The 15,579-nt window shown below is 42.7% G+C and overlaps 4 protein-coding genes across 4 annotated transcripts; all 4 read right to left on the bottom strand.

Moving 5' to 3' along the window:
- Positions 1–634: 634 nt before the first annotated feature.
- On the bottom strand, positions 635–2,292 carry LOC6581332. Its single transcript, XM_032731468.2, has 2 exons — positions 2,189–2,292; positions 635–2,081 (listed from the first exon to the last, which is right to left on the bottom strand). The coding sequence occupies exons 1-2, from the start codon at positions 2,189–2,191 to the stop codon at positions 753–755; spliced, it is 1,332 nt and encodes a 443-aa protein (XP_032587359.1). The 5' UTR covers positions 2,192–2,292; the 3' UTR covers positions 635–752.
- A 5,804-nt stretch (positions 2,293–8,096) lies between these two features.
- On the bottom strand, positions 8,097–10,832 carry LOC6581331 (collagen alpha-2(I) chain). The gene is made up of 2 exons (XM_002007030.4): positions 10,690–10,832; positions 8,097–10,615 (listed from the first exon to the last, which is right to left on the bottom strand). The coding sequence occupies exons 1-2, from the start codon at positions 10,690–10,692 to the stop codon at positions 8,174–8,176; spliced, it is 2,445 nt and encodes an 814-aa protein (XP_002007066.2). The 5' UTR covers positions 10,693–10,832; the 3' UTR covers positions 8,097–8,173.
- A 766-nt stretch (positions 10,833–11,598) lies between these two features.
- On the bottom strand, positions 11,599–12,964 carry LOC6581330 (cuticle protein 16.5). Its single transcript, XM_032731581.2, has 2 exons — positions 12,492–12,964; positions 11,599–12,431 (listed from the first exon to the last, which is right to left on the bottom strand). Exons 1-2 carry the CDS (start codon positions 12,492–12,494, stop codon positions 11,640–11,642), a joined length of 795 nt encoding a protein of 264 aa, XP_032587472.2. The 5' UTR covers positions 12,495–12,964; the 3' UTR covers positions 11,599–11,639.
- Positions 12,965–13,056: 92 nt separating this feature from the next.
- LOC26527439 (nucleosome-remodeling factor subunit BPTF) lies at positions 13,057–14,118 on the bottom strand. Its single transcript, XM_015161774.3, has 2 exons — positions 14,013–14,118; positions 13,057–13,941 (listed from the first exon to the last, which is right to left on the bottom strand). Exons 1-2 carry the CDS (start codon positions 14,013–14,015, stop codon positions 13,285–13,287), a joined length of 660 nt encoding a protein of 219 aa, XP_015017260.3. The 5' UTR covers positions 14,016–14,118; the 3' UTR covers positions 13,057–13,284.
- Between the last annotated feature and the right edge of the window lie 1,461 nt (positions 14,119–15,579).

Below are 15,579 nucleotides of genomic sequence, written 5' to 3'. Positions count from 1 at the left end.
ATCGGCTAAAGCTGTTAATATTACAGCTTTACAGCTCGAAGGTAATTCTGAAATTGACAGATCCACATCTCCCATTCATACTTGTTTTTATTCAATATTGTTCCTGAAATCAAAATGCTTTTGTTAAGTTTTATTTAAATCAGAATCATTGGACCACGCTTCTATTTGTATAAAACAGGGTCTAGCTAGTTTATTTATTCTTTTGTAAAACACGCGCATTCGTGTATCCATTAATAGATACAGATAGTTTGAATCGGTTTGAATTTCATTGTTCTTTTCAGAACTAAGTAGACTCCAAAGAAATCCCCTTTAATACATGCATATGTATACATACATACATATATATTAGCTCATATGCTATCAGTGCTGATCTGTTCAATCAAAGTCTAGAGACATCCACACTTGTTTGATTTGAACTTGTCGTTAAATACTGAAACGACATCATATTTATGCGTATTTGAAGCCTGTATGGTAAGTTCTAATTAATATAATTTGATCACTTTAAGAACTAGACTTTCCTTATAGGGGACTCCATTTATGGGAAGCCCTATATCGATGATAAATGATAGATCACACACGATCGATGTTTGTTCTATGGATAAGTCGAAATAATAAATAAATAACAAGTATTGGATATTTTCGTAGTAATTTTATTTCGTTAGCGAAAAAATGAAATTTTCTTACATATTATTTAACTTGCACTCCAAAATGAGCACAAGTTGATCACTTAGTGAAACATTTCAGATGAGGCTTTAATGACGACGACGGTAGACGACACGGCGGTTAGTCTTGTAACGGTAACCATCAGGACCGACCTCAGTCTCGACAGCTGGCACACCGACATCTATGACGGAAGGCTCAGAGATCTGGACTTGAGGGACAGCGGTCTGGACGGGTGGCAAGTAGTCGTTGGATGGGGCAGCAAGAGGGGGCAGATAGTTGTTGGAGAGCTCGCTCACATCACGACGGTGACGACGGAGGACAACACGACGGTGGGTCTTGTAACGGTAACCATCATCGGCCAGCTCATGAGCGGGAGCAGGCTCAACATTCTGGACAGGAGGCAAGTACTCGTTGGATGGGAGTGGCTGGCTGATCTGCACTGGGGGCAGGTATTCGTTAGAAGGCAGCTCGTTCACATCACGACGGTTGCGGCGGACAACAACACGGCGGTTGGTCTTGTAACGGTAACCATCAACAGCGATCTGGCCCTGGGAGTCATCAACAACGTTGGAGACTGGAGCGAGGTATTCGTTGGAAGGAACTGACACCTCAACAGGGGGCAGGTACTCGTTGGAGGGCAGTTCGTTCACATCACGACGGTGGCGACGGAGGACAACACGACGTTGGGTCTTGTAACGGTAACCATCATCGGCCAGCTCATGAGCGGGAACAGGCTCAACATTCTGGACAGGAGGCAAGTACTCGTTGGATGGGAGTGGCTGGCTGATCTGCACTGGGGGCAGGTACTCGTTGGAGGGCAGCTCATTCACATCACGACGGTTGCGGCGAACAACAACACGGCGGTTGGTCTTGTAACGGTAACCATCAACAGCGATCTGGCCCTGGGAGTCATCAACAACGTTGGAGACTGGAGCGAGGTATTCGTTGGAGGGAACTGACACCTCAACAGGGGGCAGGTACTCGTTGGAGGGCAGTTCGTTCACATCACGACGGTGGCGACGGAGGACAACACGACGGTGGGTCTTGTAACGGTAACCATCATCGGCCAACTCATGAGCGGGAACAGGCTCAACATTCTGGACAGGAGGCAAGTACTCGTTGGATGGGAGTGGCTGGCTGATCTGCACTGGGGGCAGGTACTCGTTGGAGGGCAGCTCGTTCACATCACGACGGTTGCGGCGGACAACAACGCGACGGTTGGTCTTGTAACGGTATCCATCAACGTCCAGGGAGCCCTGGTTGATTGGCTCCTGGTTGATTGGAGCCAGATACTCGTTGCTGGGAAGAGCAACGGTCTGGACATCCTGCTGCACAGGGGGCAAGTACTCATTGACGGGCAGGTTGGCGACATCAGCGGCCACAGCTGCTATCACAGCAAAAGCAACGAGGAAAAGTTTCTGTTGAGCAGAAAGAGATTTGATTTGATTAAGATTCGGATGTTGAATATTCCACGAGATATGTTTGTATTTGGATGAGCGGAAGCAGCTCGAGATATGATGCGTACCATCTTGACTGCTGAAGTTGAGTTGTTCACTACAGTAAAACCGAAACTCTAATGAAGAAATACGCAGAACCTTTTGGTATTTATACAAATTCTTCTCGCTGTAATAGTGCTGTCTGCCCTGCATTGCTGTCGCCGTCGCCGTCGCCGTCGCCAAAACAGTTGCTGTCGCTGTCGCTGTCGACGTCGACGTCGACGTCGACGTCGTCGTCATCATCTCCGGCGTTGTCTGTAAATTTCGCACGGCCAGACTCTGCACGAGTTCTAAGCCATTTCAGCGGCTCCAATTAACTGACCACGCTCGCTTGGCAAACTCGCTCAGAGACGAGCAGGCAGCAGCGACTGCGACGTCGGCGTCGACGTCAGCGCTTACATTCGCACAACGAGCTTAGCCAATTCGGTCGGACGGATTCTCTTAATTGTTTTCTTTAATCTTATGCAAAACATTTGATGGACAACAAGCACACACACACACACACACACACACGCACAAGCACACGCAAAATATATATGTGTATATCCATATGTTTATAGTTTTCGTTTGCTTCAACAAAGATTTGATTTGATTTGATTTGATTTAGTTATTGCTGTTGTTGTTGTTGTTGTCGTCTTCTTCTCTTTAGATTTTCATTCAAATGAGATACGAATAAAAGTCGCCTATTCAATCAATCGATATAAATTTATACACATGTTCAAGTACTTATGATGCCCATATGTTGTGTTTATTGTGCCTTGGCTTATTGTTTCCATTGTTGTGCCGTGTCGTCGCTGTTCATTAATCATTTAAAGGAACTGCCGCAACAGCGCGGCATTCGATTCCATTCAAAAAGATCTTATAATGATGGCATATTTCATTTTCGATTTATCTAGTGCGTAAATTAAATGCCGGATATAATGCGTTGACTCTCTGACCATTCACACTTTGACACCAAATGGATCCCCAGCCAATGCACGGGCCCATTTGCGAAACCGTATTTACAAATCGTGAAACTCCCCTTCGAAATTTACTAGATCGCGTGTCAAATAGTTAAGTTGTATTAATTTGTTGACAATTCTTATCTGCGATCTAACTACGAAACTGCAAATAAGCAATAATAAATTTCAAACAGACAAACTGTAAGGCATGCAAAAGAGTTTACACTAAGAGAAAATAGTTGAGACTAGTTCACACTTAGAGAAAATAGTTGACCATGTCGAAAATCAAATAAAAAATTTCAAAATATCCAAGGTTTGTTATCCAAGTCAAGAGTTTTTTCTCAATGTATTTCGATATAGAACTTGAATAAAGTTTATCTATACTTAGTATATAGTTTGATTTTTTCCAGTGTGTATAACTTAATTTGAGGCACACATTACCTTCCACACAGCTCAACTATTGGCATGATTAATGATATGTGATCTGTGCAAAGCGCAACATGAAAAGGAATTGCAAACATTTGACTCGATGCGAAGCGATATGCTAGTCTCAATGCTAAACTGTGCCATCGCTGGCATCAGGCTCGTTAGTTGGGCGCCAAGAACTAATTGGTTCCGGCCCATTGAAGGATGAATTTGCTGGGGAAAGACCAAAGGCTGACGTGTTTCTATTGGTACTTAGAATTGGCCAACTCAACTACTAGTCATGGTCAAGGCTAGATTAGTCCAGCTTCTCTTTCTCCAGAGAACGATCATAATGATTGAATTGGATTTATAGACAAAGAAATCTGTTTTGGTTAGCTGATAGACAAGTTTTGGCTAATTGACTGGTGCTATAAAGCAAATGTGGCGACCATCAAAAATTTACATTTGCTTTCAATGCATCCACACACACGTCAGACAAATTAGAGTTCTTGTTTGTCGCCGTTAACCAAAACTATACAAACTGAACAATGGCAATACTAATTCGATTTCCTGTATTTTTCGACAAATCGCCAGCTCCAGCTCCAGCTCCAATTGATGGGGCCCTAACACAATGTACAATCAAATCTGGCGATCGAATCGAAGCTTATTTTCTAGTCTAGTTTATGGGCAGCGAGGAGTGTTTATTATGCAAAACTACCCAATATATATAATTCTCTTATTTATTTACTTTTTTTTTTTTTTTTTTTTTTTTTTTGTATTGTATTTGTAGTACTGGTTCAGTTGGCCATAAATGTTGCTAGACAATACATCACAGGCGTAATTATTATGGCTTAGATGGCGTTGTCTCATCGCAGCAGCCGGTCCAAGCACTTAAAAGTGCCATTTCGGAATTAATGTTTATGCTGAAATGGCATAAATATGCAAATTAGTGAATGGCAGTTAAGCTCGTCCCACCGACTATCGCAGAATCGAGAACACACCAGAAAAAAAAAAATATATATATAAATAAATAAATAATAAAGAAGAAGAATATATGTATATAATAATGCAAAAGACATCATAATGACCATTAAACATAAAATGGTCTGCCAAAGAAATAAACGTGCGTCCAGCTCGGGCTTAAATCAAACGCTTCTCATTAGAAGCCAGTGGATCCCGAAGCGCGAACTGAACCACATTAACTAGCTCGCGCAGAGATTCGACCAGGTCGCCCTTTAGCCACGCTTCAGCTAGTCTGGTTATAGAGTTTTGTGACTCTGAAGTGCTTTGCGACTGCCTAATTTATTTTGCTCTTTCTCTTCTTCTTTTTTTTTGGCTTTTTGTTCCTTTTTATTTTCTTTTTTGTTGTTAACAGCGTCGCTCTGTCTAACAGAAACCTTTTTGCGCCGACTTAATTTATGCAAATTCTATTTTAATTAATATTATTCGCATTGGTTTAAGCAGCATCGAGCATCAAACAGCGGGCAGCAACAGCGAGAGTCTCTTTCACATCGCGTCGCTTCCTTCAAGCGGCACTCACACGCGCGCCTTAATTTAGTTTTCTAATCGCATACCCTAACCGCCGTTGAGCCCCACAGCTGCGGCATTGACTGGGCCGTTGCAAAGTCAAATAAAATTGCTAGGAATTCAGCTGATGATTGTGCTCAAATGATGCTGCCTTGAGCTACGCCTTGTGACTTGGTTATAATTTTTTTTTTTTTTTTTTTGTCAACTGCAATTAAACAATTTGTTCATATTTTAATGAAATAATTAGAAGTAATTTATTAACGCATGCCTCTCGACTGACATTCCATTTACCAAATGCAATTCAATTTCTAAATCTAAAAACTGCAAATTTCAATTCCAAAGACTTTGTAAGTAAAATTTGCTTCGGTTTAGTGAGAAGGCTCTGCGATCATTTGGACATAAATTTAATTATTATAAACCAGTTTTTAATGTGCACTTAACATCTTAATTAAAACTTAATAGAATAGAGTATAGCTGCCTCTGCTTGCATTTTTTGTTGTTTGTTAAGTACACGTTTTAGTCTTTTATGATAAATTAAGCTTTTGTTTTTTCTGCTCATTTTGTTGTGTTTAATTTAAATGCATGATAAATCATTCGGGAAACCAGTTTGCAGTCTTTCTTGCTTCAAATGTTGTCGGCGCGATCCGCGGCTGCGACTAGAAAGTGCCGACAGCGACATGGATCTCATCTTCAACAGAATATAAATAAATAAAATGAAACGAAAACAGCAACAAATCCACAGATTCATAAATAGAATTATAATAATCTCGCACACTTCCAACACGCGGCTGGGCTATTAAAAATTCATACGCGTGGCACAAGAAATTTGCCAAGTTCCTTTCAAATTTGTTTCTCTTATTTATTATTTCACATATGCTGGTGGCCCACACAGCTACGATCGACGAGTCGATCGATGTGCAGAGAGGGGTGGGGGGGCCCCTCGAGCGAGGCATCAAATTGCGTGGTTCAGCTGGCTTCAGTACTACAAATTAATCACTTGTCAGTCGATCGTTAAGGTTTTTAGACATGACGTCAGCGGCGGGCAGCCCTTTTGGTCAGTTCCCACACAGAACCTACGAGCTTACAGAAGAACACCTCAGCTGAGGCTCATCCATCTGTATAGCTTTATGTCTGTATATACATTACTTGATGTGCCAATTAAGCGCAGCTTGCTCAATTATCCAGCCATAGAAATGAGATCATTGAACTCTCAGCCTCCCGCTCTAACTGTGCCGCACTCGCTTTGCATAGATTTAAAACAAAAACAAAGAGATGAAAGAAGAAAAAAATATATATAAAAAAAAGAGACAAAGGCAAGCAAGAAAAAAAAAAAAACATAAAATTCGCACAGATTTTCGAAAAATCTATTTCTGTAATCAGCAACAGGCCAAAAAGTTTGTCAGCGACTCTTCAAAATAAATGCACACGATTCTTAGCTATTACTTAATTTACTTTAAGCTAATATAACAAAATTATTGATAAATGTGATAATATATATATTTGTTAGCTTATTCATAATTCGAAATTTGTTCAAGCAGAGGTCAGCCACCCATGAGATCGCCTGCTGATAGGCGACCCGATTGCTAATGAATCTGCATTTGAAATGCTTGCAGCCACTGTTACAGCTACTGATGATGATGATGCTGATGCTGCGGCTACTGATGATGATAATGATGCTGCTGCTGCTGCTACAGGTAGGTCAATCCCCAGCAGCATGTTCGTAACAATTGACTATGATTTAAGAGCTCGATGGCAAATATTTGGTTTGATATGTCAACAGGCATATTATACTGAATACATTGATCAGCGAGGGCCCGCCTTAGTTTGCCAGCAAACTATAAACATATAGACAAATAAATAAATACATACATAGATACGTCTTAAGCCCTGTCTATAGGCTTTGTGAATCATACATTGGAGCTGTACATCTCCATCATCTCCAAGCTTTATTTAAATCATTGTAGTCTTGTTGTTTTTTGTTTTCCTTACACAGTCGATTGGGCAAAACTATGTTTATTTTTGTTTTCGTGCACACAGTATATACATTGACTTTTTTTGGTTTATTGAATTTGCATGAGAATCGTATCTAAATGAACGCTTTAATTTATGCCGGCAATTGGTTTCGTGCTCATCTTCCTTTCTATTATGTCCAAAAACTTGCATGACCTGTGTGTATCTATTTCCATTGTGCTGCAAATCTCGCACAGCTCTGAACTAGTTTCCTATACACGCATTTAACGTTTTCCGCTATTGAAGCTGGCGTGAGGAAGACAGTGAAGCCAAATGACCAAGCTACCTAATATGTGACAAATAGCATAATTTAGGTGGTTCGGTAAATGGTTCACTTTTAAGTCTTGTTGTTTCTTTTTCTTGGATATTTCTTTTAATATTATCTCATACTAGCAACTTTTAAATATATATAACATTTCTCAACACGACTTATAATTTTATAGAATCAGTTTGTTTCTTGGCTTGAGATTATTATCAAATTATTACTGATACCAACACGAGCTGGTTCATATAAGGCCTAGATTATTTACTGATTTCAAGCACTATAATTATAATTTAAAAAAATTTTTTAGACGTTTATTTTATAAATACTAACAAACAAAAAATAATAATCTATAAAATATTTATGCAAATTCTTTTTTTGTTTTTTATATATTTTGATTTATTAAAGCCATACGGGGTAGATTTATGCAAATTAAAATACAATTTATAAGTGAAGACATCAAACTAAAAAAATATTATTAAAAAAAAATATATATTAAAAATAAAATTAAAAATAATATATATAAACGCTTTATTTTGCATGAGAATCAATATATTTTACCTGTTTTTTTTTTTTTTTTTTTTTTTTTTTGTGTATTCAACTATTGCCTTTTTTCACCATCTCTGTGCAACAATGTTTTGTAGTGCAGTGTAAAGCTCTCAAAAAAAGCTTCACCACCCAAGCTTGAACTAGATTAAGCCAGCAATAGCTTTTAAGCTTGGCTTTGGCTTAAGCGGAAATGGAGCCATCTTTTACAACGACCGCCCGAAAGTAGGCAACACTTTTAAAAAATTCGATTTCTGCTCTTTTAGCAATTGCCGTGATATATTTAGAAATACGTATTATACATTATGGAGAGTTGGATAAGTTCATTTAATTTGTCTGGGATTCTTGTAGTGGTATCCATGCTCGGACGCCGTGGAGCTGGCCCTGTGACGCGATCCTTTGTGCTGAGGCGCTGCATAGCTCAGCTCTGGCGAGCTGGCGGCAATGCCAATATTTGATGGATCGTCATCGTCGTAGTAGTCGCCATCGGTGAGCAGCACTGAGCGTTGATTGCCATTTAAGCGGACCAGCATGCGACTCTGCCCCGGATAGCTGTAGAAGCTGCCATCGATGATGTTCGTATCCTGATGATTGCCGACAACACCCGTTGGTCCCAGCGGATTTGGGTGACCGAAGACATTACCGCGCAGCACATTGAGGCCCTGGTAGTTGCTGCGATTGCGCCAGCGACGTCCATTGCGCCGCCCATTCAGCCGTAGAGTCACTGCGCCCAGATTCGGATTGCCATTTCCGTTTCCATTGCCATTTCCGTTGGCTGTCAACTGAGCACCAAGCACGGGAGTAAAGAACTGGGCTCCAGTAGGCAATTGAGCGCCCAATACGGGATTGCCATTCCCAGTTGGGGATTGAGCTCCTGTGGGCAATTGTGCTCCCTGAACAGGATTACCATTACCCAGTGTTGGCGCTTGTCCCCCCGCTGGAAGCTGTCCTCCCTGGACAGGATTACCAAAATTGGGTGCTGGACCTCCAGCTGGTAGTTGAGCTCCGAAGACGGGATTGGCATTACCCAGTGTTGGTGCTTGTCCCCCCGCTGGAAGCTGTCCTCCCTGGACAGGATTACCATTGCCAAAATTTGGCCCTTGTCCTCCAGCTGGAAGCTGTCCTCCTTGGACAGGATCGCCAAGACTTGGCGCTTGTCCTCCGGCTGGCAATTGTCCTCCCTGGACAGGATTAACATTGCCAAAATTGGGCTCTTGACCTCCTGCTTGGAGTTGAGTTCCGAGGACGGGATTGCCATTGCCAAAATTTGGCCCTTGTCCTCCAGCTGGTAATTGTCCTCCCTGGACAGGATTACCATTGCCAAAATTAGGCGCTTGACCTCCTGCTTGGAGTTGAGCTCCGAAGACGGGATTGCCGTTGGCCTGAGTTGGCGCTTGTCCTCCAGTTGGCAGTTGCCCACCCTGCACAGGATTACCCAGAGTTGGAGCTTGCCCTCCAGCGGGTAGCTGTCCTCCTTGAATCGGATTGCCATTGCCAAAAGCTGCTGCCTGTCCTCCAGCTGGAAGCTGTGCACCCAGCACAGGAATGAAACCATTCTGCGGCTGACCAACAGCTAACTGTGCGCCCAGTAGCGGAACAAATTGATTGGTGTTTCCATTACCAGGATCGATTTGTATGACAACCGAACCGGGTCGCTGCACCACCCCACCAGCCTGGCCATTTATGAACGCACCTCCACCTACAGCTGGAACGAATAGATTCTGATTGACAAACCCGTTTCGGGAGGGATCAATAAAGAGGTTATTGCCGTTGCCTAAATTGGGAACGAAACCAATTGGTAATTGGCCATTTAACTGAAATCCATTTGCTGGCAACTGACCACCAGCTGGCAACTGTGCGCCACCTGGTGGTGCAGCATTAGCTGGCAGTTGTGCGCCACCCGGTGGCGCAGCATTAGTTGGCAGCTGTGCGCCACCTGGTGGTGCAGCATTGGTTGGCAGTTGTGCCCCTCCAGGTGGGAGTCCAGTATTGGCAGGTAGCTGTGCCCCTCCAGGTGGGAGTCCAGTATTGGCAGGTAGCTGTCCGCCATTTGGTAAGGCATTAGCTCCTAATTGAGCACCGGTCGGGCCACCGTCGCGGCAGCCAATGGGAGGATTTCCAGCAACTGGGAACTGGCAATTGGGCAAAGAAGTTACAGGCGCCTGAGCACCCGTTGGAGCTTGAGCACCAGTCGGAGCTTGAGCACCCGTTGGAGCTTGAGCACCCGTTGGAGCTTGAGCACCTGTTGGAGATTGGGCACCCGTTGGAGCCTGGGCACCCGTGGGTAATACGATTCCCGACACAAGAGGATCAGTACTTATCTGGGAGCTCAATTCAGAGTCCTGCGATTGCACATTGATCTGCGTATGGAAGACAGAGTTGGGTGCGCTTGCATAGAGCACGCGATTGGGTCGACGACGACGTGTGACGATCTGTGAGGGAGCAGCGGTCAGAAGGCCAGCGGTGCGCAGTTGAGGCACCGCTTGCTGGTAGTGTATGTGGTTGGTCTTCAGGTCCGGCTGCTTGTCGTAGTGATGGTAGTGATCCACGCGCTTGGGCTCGTGATGCTCTTCACCTTTGTGGTAGACAACATGTTCACTCGTGTGCTTGTCCTTGCGGAAGAACGGCTTCAGGATGTGCTCCTCCTCCGGCGGCAGATACTGATGATCCTCATCGTCCTCGTACTGCCGATGATGCTTCGATGGTGTCACCTCGCACAGCCAGCCCAGAGCTAGCAGACCTACCAACAGAAGTCTCAGCGGATCCTATTAGAGAAATGAAACGGATAGAGCTGCATTTGGCAAAGACCTCGAGTTGATATTCCGTGCTTTGATCTTACCATTGCGTCTGTGCTCTACTTGGAAATTATAATCCAATTATATACGAAAATTCTTGCCACTCTTCTTAGAGTGCAGTGCACTTCCAGTGGGATCTGCGGCGCGAAACCAGTTGTCGATCGTGAGAAATTCGACGGGCACCTCATCCGACCCATTTGTTGTATTGAATGCTGCCAATTTATACACAAATGAGGTTGCGAAGACAAAGCTACCGCCGCCACAAAGCTTCACAAATCAAAGACGATTCGATTTATGGACCAAATCAAGATGCACACACCGACGCCGAAGCAGAGGTTGTTAGCCATTAACTCGCTTGCAAGCTGCCGAAAAAAAAAAAAAAAAAAAAAAAAAAAAAAAAAAAAGAAGCAACACACTGCCGAAAATGTTAGTAGACTTGAATATTATATGTATTCGGTATTAGGTAAGCGAGTTATCATCATTAAAAAGAGAACTGCTTTGATGAATAATATTATCATCATCAAATCAAATTTAGAAAGCTTTATAGTCAATTTGAATTTCATCTGCTGAATATTTTATTATACTTGAATGGTAAGTTACAATAATATTCGCACTCGGCTACTGAGCAGTCATTAAACACTCTCCAAGATATATTAATGCACTTTGGATGATGAAATCGGGCTGGCTAACACATAATACAAAGAATATACTTTTGCTTGGCATAAGATAGGAATTGCAATTAGAGAAATGGTACCATCCATATATAATAATATTATATGTCAATCACAATCATATAGAAATAATCGATTGCATATTATAAAATATTTCATAAGCTTACTTCCAGTTTATAAACAGATTATATTCATTATAAGCAAACAATAGCTTTTCAAAATCAACAAAAACAGATAGCTAAATTAATATTTTTATTATTATAATTTTATTGCTGATAAATGTGATTGCAAATAAATTTATTCAAATTCTTTGAAAAAACTCTTTATGCACGATGCCTGTAGATGCGACGACGCACAGTTCGGTATTCGTAGCCGGCATGGGCGGCAGCCGGAGCCGATGCAGCTGCTTCGAAAATGGAGTCCGAGGAATCGGCAGACTGGAAACTAAGAGCTGGAGCTGCGATCGGAACAGCAATGGACTGCACTGGAGCAGAGGCAGCTGCATAATGACGAGCCTGGGCAGCAGGAGCAGCTACAGCAGCGGGAACTGGTACAGGTGCTGGACGTGAGGCGACTGGAGCTGGTGGCACATATGAGCGAGCAGGAGCAGGAGCTGATTCAGCAGCGGCGAAAGTTTGAACGGGAGCAGAAGCAGCTGCTTGATGAACTCGAGCAACAGGAGCTGGGGCAGCAGCACGAGCTGGTGGCACATAAGAGCGAGCAGGAGCAGGAGCTGATTCAGCCGCGGCGAAAGTTTGGGCAGTAGCAGAAGCAGCTGCTTGATGAACTTGAGCAACGGGAGCTGGGGCAGCAATACGAGCTGGTGGCACATAAGAGCGAGCAGGAGCAGGAGCTGATTCAGCCGCGGCGAAAGTTTGGGCAGGAGCAGAAGCAGCTGCTTGATGAACTCGAGCAACGGGAGCTGGGGCAGCAACACGAGCTGGGACAGGAGCAGGTGGAACATATTTGCGAACAGGAGCAGGAGCAGGAACTGAAACTGGAGCCTTCACAGGAGCGGCAACTGAAGCAGCCACAGCTGAGCTGGGAGCCGCATAGTTGTAGCCCCCATCGGCAGCTGCGCAGCCCACCAAGACGAGAACCAGGATATAGAGCTGCTGCAAATAGAGTCCCAGCTATGAGCGAGAGTAAATTCTATATATGAGGATCGGATTTACCATTTGAAGTGCTTAAGTTCCGTGTGTTATTGAGTTGAAGTAACGAATAATCATTATTCAGTAGCCGAGCAAGGCTTTTATATAGAAGCGAACCCAAACGACGGAAATAATGCACATCATCAATCAAAACGGATTGACGGATCCCATCTACTGGACTTGGTGTGCAAAAAGTGGCTACACTATTCACTAACTAATATCTCCCATTCATTGCTGTCTATCGCAATGGAATTTGCTATCCAAGCAAATTTATGTCTGAGCCAAAAACCAGATTCGGCTTCAATTAACAACGGACTATCTTCGGCGTGATAAACATAGATCGAGCTAGATCATACAGCAAGTGACGAAGTCTACTTAAACACTGCAATAAATCGTAGCTTATGCTAATTTCTGATAGAGCAATAACTAAATGGGTTTAATGTTTGGCATGTCTGTGATGCTATTATATGTATAATCTAAGATCAAATTAATGCTCGCTCTCTAGCTCTCTTGGGCATTGTCTTCCTTACAAGATGGTTATTAGTTTAGTCCATGCTACATATGTGGACAATAGAAATATTTGTTTCGCTTTTGTTTTTCGTTTTCATTATTATCTTGCTTTATTATCTGACAATTTCGGCTAAATGCAAATCAACTGGAAATATATTCTGCATTCACAGAAGAATTCTAGTGAGAATTAGCATTTGAGAATGGCTAGCGGCTCGGGTCGAAACCAGTTAGCCAACCGACGTCGGATGGATATACATATATGTGTATAGAAACATATATGCAAATATATTTTGTGTGTATCTGGGAGTTAGCCAAGTATGTCCTGAGGTGGCAGATATGTGCGAGACGGCTGTTGTTGAATCTGCGGCAACACAAGGGATGACACGATTTGACGCTGACGCTGGGGCAATACGCGTATCGGCTCTGGGGCAATCAGCTGCGGACGGCTCACAACCACCTGTTGCTGCGGCAGCGACACAGTGGATGTCACGATTTTACGCTGGACCTGGGGCAATACGCGTATGGGTTGCTGGGCAATAATCTGCGGACGGATCTGCTGGATCTGAACTTGGGGCACTATGCGTCGGCGCGAAATCAGCTGAGGCTCAATCAGGTTCGAAATGATCTGTGGCTGCTGCGAAATAATCCTTGGCTGCTGCACAATCAGCTGCGGCTGCCGCGAAATAAGTCTTGGCTGCTGCACAATCAGTTGTGGCTGCTGCGAAATAATCTGTGGCTGCTGCACAATCAGCCTTTGCTGCTGCGAAATAAGCCTTGGCTGCTGCGAAATAAGCTGCGGCTGCTGCACAATCACCTGCGGCTGCTGCACAATCCTGCGCTGGGTTATGAGACCACCCCCAAGCTGCGAAGCTAGGTCTACCTGGGGTGGCAAGTAGGTACGAAGAGGCGAGGTGGCTGCCGCTGCACCAAGCAGCATCAAGCCCATCAACACAAATACAGAACGCTGCAAGGAAGACGAAACGATTTGGATTGAGTAAGGAGTAACGAGTTGATCCCTGCAAGTGAGGAACTCACCATGTTGCTTAGTCAAAGCTTCAGAGTTAAATTGTTAGCATACTCGGGTGGGTTTAGATATTTATAAGAAAGGCGCTGGTGAATGTAGTCTGGGCCAAACCCAAATTGGATTACTTAATATGTATATGGATGTTATGGACAGCAGACACAATAAACCATATCACGCGCCATAAAATTAGTTTTTATCGCAATGCAAAATTAATGTGAAACAATAATGTATAGAGTAATAAGAACCACCAAAACGAGTCCCGCCGTTAAAAAAGTAACTGTAAATTTATATACAGTATAGATATATTGTGTTGCTTATATTGTTTTGCTTTTAAACCATTTCTACATCTCAATTTCAAATTCATTATTTAGATTATGTGCAAACCTGTTGCTGCACTTAACAGAGGCACTTCACCGACCGGCTTAGCGGAGACACAAACCAGAACACTTAGCTAATGTTAAGCGCATGTTAATTTCAAGTCACAAATGTATTCGTGACGCATGCGGCGTATACGTAATGTGCTGCATAACTAATGAGCATACATTGACAGAATGGTCGATTGTCCAATCTGTTACTTTCTTATTTATATCTCTTAGCGTGGTATGGTTTGTTTAGTTCAAATTTGTTGATCGTTTTTATGTTTTGTACACAACATTCTTGGACAGGCTCTACCACAATCTATATTTGAACAAATAGAATTAGAATCTATTCCAATCACACCGTCGAATACTAATTTATGCACATTAAATACCTGAAAAGTCACAGAAACTAATAGAACCGGTTGCATTAAATCGATGTATTTGGTTTTTTTTTTTGTCATGAGGAGCAGAACTCTGGCTTGGTTTCGTTTCGTACAAATATTGCTTTTCTCTTTGCTAATCGGGCTCTATTTCAAGCTCTGACACAAGTCGCATTTTAATTGGGATTAAGGCTGTTTATATAACTTAAGTATTTAAAATATATATTTATATATATGTATATATGATTATTAAATTTTTATTTGTCTCTCTGCTGCTATTCATTTCTGCAATTGGCATACATCTAAATAATTATACACTTATTTAACTGATCTTAACTTTTTACTAACTTATTGTTGAATACAAACTCGTTTCGTTTGCCTTGGCATTCAACATTTACATTGTGCGATGAAGTAATCCAAGCTGACTTAAATATAGACTACATTCCCGAATAAGCTGCCGGAAACTCGAATGGAACTGATACAGTTAGTCGTCGTCAGGCGCGATTGTAGTAGAACAACTCGTGGATTCGCCAATTAGCCAACAAGAGATGACCGAGGAGATATGCAAAGCCCAAAAGGCAGCGGTCGAAGTGAATGAGCCATCGCCTATGAGTAAAGCCCCACAGGGTCAAATCTCCGGAGTGATTAACCGTAAAGCCACAGACAAATTGCCAACGAAAATAAAAAGATAAATATTAATGAAATGCAAAATGAATAAACAAATATGATTAATTTATAGAATGAAGATATTTTCGGCATAAGAAATTAAAAAGTCTCTAAATTCGACGAAAAATTTGGCCCGTCAGGGGGGAAATCCCAAATGGAAACGTGTTCTATTT

The sequence above is a fragment of the Drosophila mojavensis genome, unplaced genomic scaffold, assembly GCF_018153725.1.
Source record: "Drosophila mojavensis isolate 15081-1352.22 unplaced genomic scaffold, ASM1815372v1 contig_74, whole genome shotgun sequence".
Classification (NCBI taxonomy): Eukaryota; Metazoa; Arthropoda; class Insecta; order Diptera; family Drosophilidae; genus Drosophila; species Drosophila mojavensis.
This window is presented reverse-complemented; position numbering and strand designations above follow the sequence as displayed.